Source organism: Salmo trutta, unplaced genomic scaffold, assembly GCF_901001165.1.
Source record: "Salmo trutta unplaced genomic scaffold, fSalTru1.1, whole genome shotgun sequence".
Classification (NCBI taxonomy): Eukaryota; Metazoa; Chordata; class Actinopteri; order Salmoniformes; family Salmonidae; genus Salmo; species Salmo trutta.
Genome location: NW_021823466.1, coordinates 789,863 through 801,816, shown reverse-complemented (window position 1 = coordinate 801,816; position 11,954 = coordinate 789,863). Strand labels below are relative to the sequence as shown.

General features: G+C 44.6%; 1 protein-coding gene across 1 annotated transcript; it reads right to left on the bottom strand.

The window, feature by feature from the left end:
- Positions 1-435: 435 nt before the first annotated feature.
- LOC115191074 (neurensin-1) lies at positions 436-9,305 on the bottom strand. Its single transcript, XM_029749070.1, has 3 exons — positions 9,169-9,305; positions 2,210-2,476; positions 436-1,310 (listed from the first exon to the last, which is right to left on the bottom strand). The coding sequence occupies exons 2-3, from the start codon at positions 2,393-2,395 to the stop codon at positions 912-914; spliced, it is 585 nt and encodes a 194-aa protein (XP_029604930.1). The 5' UTR covers positions 2,396-2,476; positions 9,169-9,305; the 3' UTR covers positions 436-911.
- Between the last annotated feature and the right edge of the window lie 2,649 nt (positions 9,306-11,954).

The following is an 11,954-nucleotide window of genomic DNA, read 5'->3' as shown; positions in this document are numbered from 1 at the left end:
GATAGGATAAGAACCCCAGGGTGAGAACCACTGCTCTATACAATGAGTCTGTTAGTTTCTTGGTCTAGGTACATTAATCATGTAGGCTGATTGTAACCCAGCCAGTAGTTGACACTAACACAGTATTACATGAAAGGAGCTGTGTGAAACCTCCTGCGGCCTTTATAACACAGCGTTACATGAAAGGAGCTGTGCGAAACCTCCTGCAGCCTTTATAACACAGCGTTACATGAAAGGAGCTGTGCGAAACCTCCTGTGGCCTTTATAACACAGTGTTACATGAAAGGAGCTGTGTGAAACCTCCTGCGGCCTTTATAACACAGCGTTACATGACTACAGCCTTTATAACATAGTATTACATGAAAGGAGCTGTGTGAAACCTCCTGCAGCCTTTATAACTCAACGTTACATGAAAGGACCTGTGCGAAACCTCCTGCGGCCTTTATAACACAGCGTTACATGACTACAGCCTTTATAACATAGTATTACATGAAAGGAGCTGTGTGAAACCTCCTGCAGCCTTTATAACTCAACGTTACATGAAAGGAGCTGTGTGAAACCTCCTGCGGCCTTTATAACACAGCGTTACATGAAAGGAGCTGTGTGAAACCTCCTGCGGCCTTTATAACACAGCGTTACATGAAAGGAGCTGTGTGAAACCTCCTGCAGCCTTTATAACACAGCGTTACATGAAAGGAGCTGTGTGAAACCTCCTGCGGCCTTTATAACACAGCGTTACATGAAAGGAGCTGTGCGATTCCTCCTGCAGCCACTAGTGTAAGTGCTGGATACACAGGCTTTGTTTTTAAGGAGTAGTACTAAGATGCCGTAAGCTGACCTTTAGAAGGGTTAGGAACAAGGACACATGAACACCACTGATGATCTACCTCTCACTACTACATTGATAACTGTTATGTCTCTGAGTTGGGCTGGACACTTTGCACTTTAGACAGGGTGACAGGGATCTTACTCTCCCCTGGAGTAGGGGCTCTGGTGATGGGATGGACCGTATTCTGGATATCAACCAGCCTCTCCTTAAACTTCTGCTGCAGGTACAGCTCCTCCTTGGAGTAGGTCTTAGAGAAGGCGGAGAGGAGGAGACCTACGGCCATCAGGCTGCCACCCACGCAGAACAGCACGGCGCCCGTCAGCTTGCACACGTCCAGCGCTCGGTTGAAGAGCACAGCATGGCTGTCCACGAAGAGGAGCTCGTCCTCCCCGAACGCTTCCATCTTAGTCGGGGTGGTGTAGCCCACCAGTAGGACAATGAGGCCTGTCACCAGGATCAGAGTTCCTAACGCTAGACAGACCTGGGGGAGAGGGAGACAGGATCAGGGTTCCTAACACTAGACATACCTGGGGGAGGGAGAGACAGGATCAGTGTACCTAACGCTAGACAGACCTGAACAGGCAGATGTTTACAGTAACCTGGCTCAATACACTACCCAGACCATGTCAGGATGTTTACAGTAACCTGGCTCAATACACTACCCAGACCATGTCAGGATGTTTACAGTAACCTGGCTCAATACACTACCCAGACCATGTCAGGATGTTTACAGTAACCTGGCCCAATACACTACCCAGACCATGTCAGGATGTTTACAGTAACCTGGCCCAATACACTACCCAGACCATGTCAGGATGTTTACAGTAACCTGGCTCAATACACTACCCAGACCATGTCAGGATGTTTACAGTAACCTGGCCCAATACACTACCCAGACCATGTCAGGATGTTTACAGTAACCTGGCCCAATACACTACCCAGACCATGTCAGGATGTTTACAGTAACCTGGCTCAATACACTACCCAGACCATGTCAGGATGTTTACAGTAACCTGGCCCAATACACTACCCAGACCATGTCAGGATGTTTACAGTAACCTGGCCCAATACACTACCCAGACCATGTCAGGATGTTTACAGTAACCTGGCCCAATACACTACCCAGACCATGTCAGGATGTTTACAGTAACCTGGCCCAATACACTACCCAGACCATGTCAGGATGTTTACAGTAACCTGGCTCAATACACTACCCAGACCATGTCAGGATGTTTACAGTAACCTGGCCCAATACACTACCCAGACCATGTCAGGATGTTTACAGTAACCTGGCTCAATACACTACCCAGACCATGTCAGGATGTTTACAGTAACCTTGGCCCAATACCCTCCCAATATCTCTTCTCTCATGTATCATACCTTCCAGAAGACAGAGCTCCACCGACTTGGCGATCTCTGAATCTGAAAATCTTCATCGCGTTCCCAGATGGAGGCAGTACACTCCTCGTAGAACTGGTGGAGGTATGATCTGACGCCATATCGCTGGTCGTGCTGCGTCTGTTCAGCGTAGTCTGACCCACAGATCTCAGCACAGGCTGAAGCCATCCTGACCCTTTCACCTCAGCTCTGTCTAGAGAGAGAGAGAGAGAGCACCACACTAACCTCACACACACCAGGTGCCACTGCCTGCACACACACACACACACACACACACACACACACACACACACACACACACACACACACACACACACACACACACACACACACACACACACACACACACACACACACACACACACATATATAAACTGTTTTATTATGGGAGAGAGATAGAATGCTGAATGATCAGCCACAGTGTTGCTCCCATTTTGAATCACCCATCTGTCCCTGTTCAGGATATTAGGTTCTGTTTCTGCCTGCTACCTGCTACCTGTTCAGGATATTAGGTTCTGTTTCTGCCTGCTACCTGTTCAGGATATTAGGTTCTGTTTCTGCCTGCTACCTGCTACCTGTTACCTGTTCAGGATATTAGGTTGTGTTTCTGCCTACTACCTGTTCAGGATATTAGGTTGTGTTTCTGCCTGCTACCTGCTACCTGTTACCTGTTCAGGATATTAGGTTGTGTTTCTGCCTGCTACCTGTTCAGGATATTAGGTTGTGTTTCTGCCTGCTACCTGTTACCTGTTCAGGGTATTAGGTTGTGTTTCTGCCTGTTACCTGTTCAGGATATTAGGTTGTGTTTCTGCCTGCTACCTGCTACCTGTTACCTGTTCAGGATATTAGGTTGTGTTTCTGCCTGCTGCCTGTTCAGGATATTAGGTTGTGTTTCTGCCTGTTACCTGTTCAGGATATTAGGTTCTGTTTCTGCCTGCTACCTGCTACCTGTTACCTGTTCAGGATATTAGGTTGTGTTTCTGCCTGCTACCTGTTCAGGATATTAGGTTGTGTTTCTGCCTGCTACCTGTTCAGGATATTAGGTTCTGTTTCTGCCTGCTACCTGTTCAGGATATTAGGTTGTGTTTCTGCCTGCTACCTGCTACCTGTTGAGGATATTAGGTTCTGTTTCTGCCTGCTACCTGTTACCTGTTCAGGATATTAGGTTGTGTTTCTGCCTGCTGCCTGCTACCTGCTACCTGTTCAGGATATTAGGTTGTGTTTCTGCCTGCTACCTGTTCAGGATATTAGGTTGTGTTTCTGCCTTCTACCTGCTACCTGTTCAGGATATTAGGTTGTGTTGCTACCTGTTACCTGCTACCTGTTACCTGTTCAGCATATTAGGTTCTGTTTCTGCCTGCTACCTGCTACCTGTTCAGGATATTAGGTTCTGTTTCTGCCTGCTACCTGTTCAGGATATGATTATTATTATTTGACCATGCTGGTCATTTATGAACATTTGAACATCTTGGCCATGTTCTGTTATAATATCCACCCGGCACAGCCAGAAGAGGACTGGCCACCCCTCATAGCCTGGTTCCTCTCTAGGTTTCTTCCTAGGTTTTTGGCCTTTCTAGGGAGTTTTTCCTAGGGAGTTTTTCCTAGCCACCGTGCTTCTTTCACCTGCATTGTTTGCTGTTTGGGGGTTTAGGCTGGGTTTCTGTACAGCACTTTGAGATATCAGCTGATGTACGAAGGGCTATATAAATACATTTGATTTGATTTGATATTAGGTTCTGTTTCTGCCTGCTACCTGTTCAGGATATTAGGTTGTGTTGCTACCTGCTACCTGTTCAGGATATTAGGTTCTGTTTCTGCCTGCTACCTGCTGCCTGTTCAGGATATTAGGTTGTGTTTCTGCCTTCTACCTGTTCAGGATATTAGGTTCTGTTTCTGCCTGCTACCTGCTACCTGTTACCTGTTACCTGTTTAGGATATTAGGTTGTGTTTCTGCCTGCTACCTGTTCAGGATATTAGGTTCTGTTTCTGCCTGCTACCTGTTACCTGTTACCTGTTCAGGATATTAGGTTGTGTTCCTGCCTGCTACCTGTTCAGGATATTAGGTTGTGTTTCTGCCTGCTACCTGCTACCTGTTCAGGATATTAGGGTGTGTTTCTGCCTGCTACCTGCTACCTGCTACCTGTTACCTGTTCAGGATATTAGGTTGTGTTTCTGCCTGCTACCTGTTCAGGATATTAGGTTGTGTTTCTGTCTGTTACCTGTTCAGGATATTAGGTTGTGTTTCTGCCTGCTACCTGCTACCTGTTCAGGATATTAGGGTGTGTTTCTGCCTGCTACCTGTTACCTGTTCAGGATATTAGGTTGTGTTTCTGCCTTCTACCTGCTACCTGTTCAGGATATTAGGGTGTGTTTCTGCCTGCTACCTGTTACCTGTTCAGGATATTAGGGTGTGTTTCTGCCTGCTACCTCCTACCTGTTCAGGATATTAGGGTGTGTTTCTGCCTGCTACCTGTTACCTGTTACCTGTTCAGGATATTAGGGTGTGTTTCTGCCTGCTACCTTCTACCTGTTACCTGTTCAGGATATTAGGGTGTGTTTCTGCCTGCTACCTGTTACCTGTTACCTGTTCAGGATATTAGGGTGTGTTTCTGCCTGCTACCTCCTACCTGTTCAGGATATTAGGGTGTGTTTCTGCCTGCTACCTTCTACCTGTTACCTGTTCAGGATATTAGGGTGTGTTTCTGCCTCCTGAATAGTAATGTTCAAGCTGCTGCTGATGTAGAAACAACAACATGCAGGATAAACAAATCCACATCAGCTCAGTCCAGGGTGTATAACCATTGTTTTTATATATATATATATATTTATTGCAACCTTTATTTAACTAGGCAAGTCAGTTAAGAACAAATTGTTGTTTACAATGATGTCGTACCCCAGCCAAAGCCGGACGACACTGGTCCAATTGTGCGCCCACCCAATGGGACTCCCAATCACGGACTGGTTTCTATCACATTGTGGTTAATGGGACATAAGGGCTGGTTTCTATCACATTGTGGTTCCATGGGACATAAGGACTGGTTTCTATCACATTGTGGTTCCATGGGACATAAGGACTGGTTTCTATCACATTGTGGTTCCATGGGACATAAGGACTGGTTTTTATCACATTGTGGTTCCATGGGACATAAGGACTGGTTTCTATCACATTGTGGTTCCATGGGACATAAGGACTGGTTTCTATCACATTGTGGTCCATGGGACATAAGGACTGGTTTCTATCACATTGTGGTCCATGGGACATAAGGACTGGTTTCTATCACATTGTGGTTCCATGGGACATAAGGACTGGTTTCTATCACATTGTGGTCCATAGGACATAAGGGCAGGTTTCTATCACATTGTGGTTACATGGGACATAAGGGCAGGTTTTTATCACATTGTGGTCCATGGGACATAAGGGCAGGTTTTTATCACATTGTGGTTACATGGGACATAAGGGCAGGTTTTTATCACATTGTGGTTCCATGGGACATAAGGGCAGGTTTTTATCACATTGTGGTTCCATGGGACATAAGGGCAGGTTTTTATCACATTGTGGTTACATGGGACATAAGGGCAGGTTTTTATCACATTGTGGTTACATGGGACATAAGGGCAGGTTTTTATCACATTGTGGTTACATGGGACATAAGGGCAGGTTTTTATCACATTGTGGTTACATGGGACATAAGGGCAGGTTTTTATCACATTGTGGTTACATGGGACATAAGGGCAGGTTTTTATCACATTGTGGTTACATGGGACATAAGGGCTACCTGTTACCTTCTACCTGCAACCCATTTTACATTCTACCTATTACCTGCTACCTGCTACCTATTACCTGCTACCAGCTGCCAATTACCTGCTGCCTGTTACCTGCTGCCTATTACCTGCTACCTGCTGCCTATTACAGTTACCTGCTGCCAATTACCTGCTACCTGTTACCTGCTGCCTGCTACCTGCTGCCTATTACCTTCTGCCTATTACCTGCTACCTGCTACCTATTACCTGCTACCAGCTGCCAATTACCTGCTGCCTGTTACCTGCTGCCTATTACCTGCTACCTGCTGCCTATTACCTGCTACCTGCTGCCTATTTCAGTTACCTGCTGCCAATTACCTGCTGCCTGTTACCTCCTGCCTGCTACCTGCTGCCTTCGACCTTCTACCTGCTGCCTGCTACCTGTTTTACCTGTTACCTATTACCTGTTACCTATTACCTGCTGCCTTCTACCTGCTGCTTGCTGCCTATTACCTGCTGCCTATTACCTGCTGCCTGCTACCTGTTTTACCTGCTACCTGCTGCCTATTACCTGCTGCCTATTACCTGCTACCTGCTGCCTATTACCTGCTGCCTGCTGCCTATTACCTGCTGCCTGCTACCTTCTACCTGCTGCCTATTACCAGCTATCTCTGCCTTCTGCCTGCTACCTGCTGCCTATTACCTTCTACCTGCTGCCTGCTACCTGCTGCCTGCTGCCTATTACCTGCTGCCAAATACCTGCTACTTGCTGCCTGCTAACTGCTGCCTATTACCTGTTGCCTATTACCTGCTGCCTGCTACCTACTACCTGTTTTACCTGTTCCTATTACCTGCTACCTGCTGCCTATTACCTGCTGCTTGCTACCTACTACCTTCTACCTGCTGCCTATTACCTGCTACCTTCTACCTGCTACCTGCTGCCTATTACCAGCTATCTCTGCCTTCTGCCTGCTACCTGCTGCCTATTACCTTCTACCTGCTGCCTGCTACCTGCTGCCTGCTGCCTATTACCTGCTGCCAAATACCTGCTACTTGCTGCCTGCTACCTGCTGCCTATTACCTGTTGCCTATTACCTGCTGCCTGCTACCTACTACCTGTTTTACCTGTTCCTATTACCTGCTACCTGCTGCCTATTACCTGCTGCTTGCTACCTACTACCTTCTACCTGCTGCCTATTACCTGCTACCTTCTGCCTGCTGCCTGCTACCTGTTGCCTGCTGCCTATTACCTGCTGCCAATTACCTGCTGCCTGCTGCCTGATACCTGCTGCCTATTAGCTGCTGCCTGCTACCTACTACCTGTTTTACCTGTTCCTATTACCTGCTGCCTATTACCTACTACCTTCTACCTGCTGCCTATTACCTGCTGCCTATTACCTGCTACCTTCTGCCTGCTGCCTTCTACCTGCTGCCTATTACCTTCTAACTGCTGCCTGCTTCCTATTACCTGCTCCCTATTACCTGCTGCCTATTACCTGCTGCCTGATACCTTCTACCTGCTGCCTATTACCTGCTGCTTGCTACCTACTACCTTCTACCTGCTACCTGCTGCCTATTACCTGCTACCTTCTGCCTGCTACCTGTTGCCTGCTGCCTATTACCTGCTGCCAATTACCTGCTGCCTGCTACCTGCTGCCTGCTGCCTGCTGCCTGCAACCTGCTGCCCGCTACCTGCAACCTGCTGCCTGCTACCTGCTGCCTGATGCATGCTACCTGCTGCCTACTACCTGCTGCCTGCTACCTGCTGCCTGATGCCTGCTACCTGCTGCCTGCTACCTGCTGCCTCCTACCTGCTGCCTGCTACCTGCTGCCTGCTACCTTCTACCTGCTGCCTGCTGCCTTCTACCTGCTGCCTGATGCCTGATACCTGCTATCTGCAACCTGCTACGCTACCTGCTGGATTTGATGTAGACTCTATCTGAATTAATAACAGTTCTGTTGTCTAAATGTAGTCAGTGTGGAATGATGTAGTTGTATTTTTTGGTATTTTGTATATGATGTGTATGCAGGGCTTTTCTGTGAAAGAGACCTTGGTCTTTAAAATAAAGGTCAAATAAAATCGAATGTGCTTATGGCAAAATAATGACTAAATATTCAACATTTAGTATTATGAAAAATGCTAATAATGAGATATGCAATATGTATAGTTTGTGTCATACATAATAAATATGTCTCTGAAGAGCCCACAGCGTCATCTGTTCCAATCCAATGCTTTGATGGGTAATATTCCATGTAAACACAAACCCAGTTGTCAAGTAAACAAACACAACAGATACGACAACGTAGCCGATATAATAACCTCTGTCGTACCGATTATAAGGTCACGTGGATGCCAGTGGTTCAATACACCTGATCTTGTTTTGATCATGTTCTCTCACCGATTGGAACCTAACCCCATTCTAAAATCTCAAATAATTAACATTTAAACCGAGACACGAAGGAAACAAGTGCTATTTGCCGGCGGTGAACACGTATTGTAAACCGGCAAAATGCGACCTTCTTTTATAACTCAATGACTGCGACTACAGAGCTAGAGAGAGAGAGAGAGAGAGAGAGAGAGAGAGAGAGAGAGAGAGAGAGAGAGAGAGAGAGAGAGAGAGAGAGAGAGAGAGAGCTATCGCTGTCCATGGTGCTGAATGTGAATCCGCTCTACCCAAGGACGTAAGGCATGACGCCATACTGCTCTGACACACACGTCCTTCCTTCGTCTTGCTTTCTCAGTCCCCTTGAGACATCTTTTATCTAAGATAATAGCATCCAACCATGTCATCGATTAGGCTACAAGCTGTTATCGTCAAAGTAAACGGATTTGCTTTGGATTTCCACGCCACACCAGGCGCATGCTATAGGCTAAATAAAGTTGAGATTGGGAAGTCAACTGTCTATTTACAAAACTACAAACACTATTGATCTGCGTCTGACAACACGTCTTCTGTCTAGTTCTTTCAAAAATAAATACAAAACTCGACAGTTAATCCGACCCTAAACGTTGACACAGTAGATCAATACATTTTCTCATTTTAAATGTCACTTCCAGATGTTGAAATGCCATACAACGAATCATATTTCCACCACTATTATGTAACCCACATCAGATAGCTTATTACAGTCGTTTCCACTATAAACCCGTTAAAAAACCGTTAAAGCAATAACCGAACGCATAGAAGGCTGAAATGTACCTGTCATAACCGGCTTGAGGAGGGATCACTCGCGGCTGTTCCTTCACTCAGGTCCCATCACTCTAGATTCTTCGCTCCGACAGTCTCCCTATCGACGATTCAGACTCACGCTGGCTTCTGCGCAGGCGTCAGATCCATGTCTCGTCGACATGCTCAATAGAGGAAGTAGAATGGCGTCATTTTGTAGGCAATAACTCCGTCATGGTTCGTTGGACAAGATCTATGGGAAATACGTTTTTTTTTTTTTAGATAAACGCTGAAACTAAGGTATGTGGTAAACACAGGCTTAGGAGATCTAATATGTTTTGTTCTATGAGATAGTTTTCGTCAGTTTTCATCACTTTTTGTGAATTTTGAACCATTTATGTAATACAAAAAACAACATATAAAGCACATACAGGCTTCATAATTCATAAAGGTCATGTTAGGTGACTGATATTACCTTTCATTTATAAGATATCCTAAGCCTGTCTTAACCTCAGACCTAATTTTCGCCCAAAACCCTATTCTTTCCCCATTAATTTCTCTAGAGGTAACTCATTTCTGGGTTTTAGGACTACAACCTGGTGAGCCCTGTGGCAGATAGAGGTGTGGCGGTGTGATGGTTGCGACTGGAGGTAGTCTGGGTACATAATTCTGATGTTTGGAGCAGTTGTCAGGAAGTGATAACCTGAAGACCTAAAGCCTTATCCTGACTGTATATAACCTGAAGACCTAAAGCCTTATCCTGACTGTGATAACCTGAAGACCTAAAGCCTTATCCTGACTGTGATAACCTGAAGACCTAAAGCCTTATCCTGACTGTATATAACCTGAAGACCTAAAGCCTTATCCTGACTGTGATAACCTGAAGACCTAAAGCCTTATCCTGACTGTATATAACCTGAAGACCTAAAGCCTTATCCTGACTGGGATAACCTGAAGACCTAAAGCCTGACTGTGATAACCTGAAGACCTAAAGCCTTATCCTGACTGTGATAACCTGAAGACCTAAAGCCTTATCCTGACTGTATCTAACCTGAAGACCTAAAGCCTTATCCTGACTGTGATAACCTGAAGACCTAAAGCCTTATCCTGACTGTATATAACCTGAAGACCTAAAGCCTTATCCTGACTGTGATAACCTGAAGACCTAAAGCCTTATCCTGACTGTATATAACCTGAAGACCTAAAGCCTTATCCTGACTGTATATAACCTGAAGACCTAAAGCCTTATCCTGACTGTATATAACCTGAAGACCTAAAGCCTTATCCTGACTGTGATAACCTGAAGACCTAAAGCCTTATCCTGACTGTATATAACCTGAAGACCTAAAGCCTTATCCTGACTGTATATAACCTGAAGACCTAAAGCCTTATCCTGACTGTATATAACCTGAAGACCTAAAGCCTTATCCTGACTGTGATAACCTGAAGACCTAAAGCCTTGGTATTGGCTTGCATTGCTAACACAAATCTTCAGGTCTCAGACAAGGTTATCGTTCACTGAACGACGTCCATTACAAATGCACTGCGCTCTGAAATGATTGACAGCCTTGATACAGATCAGCAATAATGACTGAGCTACAGTATATTGTATGCTCCAATAATGTGGTGAATTATATTATTTTATACTAATACAATTGCTCGGAGAAATTGATTTTGTTTATAAAGTAATATATTTTTTCCCCAAAAGGTAGAGGTCAAAATGATTGTTCCCGCTAAAGATTCTTATAAATAATGTGGCCAAAAGTTTAGTATTTGGTCCCATACTACTGACATGCAATGACAACATCAAGCTGGTGACTTTCCAAACTGGTTGGATGTATTTACAGTTAGTTTTGGTTGTGTTTCAGATTGTTTTGAGCCTAATAGAAATGAATGATACAAAATAAGTCCACCTCCATTAAATATACCTGTGTGGCTCTACAGTAATGACCACCTCCATTAAATATACCTGTATGGCTCTATGGTAATGACCACCTACATTAAATATACCTGTATGGCTCTACAGTAATGACCACCTCCATTAAATATACCTGTATGGCTCTACAGTAATGACCACCTCCATTAAATATACCTGTATGGCTCTACAGTAATGACCACCTACATTAATAAATATACCTGTATGGCTCTACAGTAATGACCACCTACATTAAATATACCTGTATGGCTCTATGGTAATGACCACCTACATTAATAAATATACCTGTATGGCTCTATGGTAATGACCACCTACATTAAATATACCTGTATGGCTCTACAGTAATGACCACCTACATTAAATATACCTGTATGGCTCTATGGTAATGACCACCTACATTAAATATACCTGTATGGCTCTATGGTAATGACCACCTACATTAAATATACCTGTATGGCTCTATGGTAATGACCACCTACATTAAATATACCTGTATGGCTCTATGGTAATGACCACCTACATTAAATATACCTGTATGGCTCTACAGTAATGACCACCTACATTAAATATACCTGTATGGCTCTATGGTAATGACCACCTACATTAAATATACCTGTATGGCTCTACAGTAATGACCACCTACATTAAATATACCTGTATGGCTCTACAGTAATGACCACCTACATTAAATATACCTGTATGGCTCTATGGTAATGACCACCTCCATTAAATATACCTGTATGGCTCTATGGTAATGATCACCTACATTAAATATACCTGTATGGCTCTACAGTAATGACCACCTACATTAAATATACCTGTATGGCTCTATGGTAATGATCACCTACATTAAATATACCTGTATATATATACCTAAGGTAAT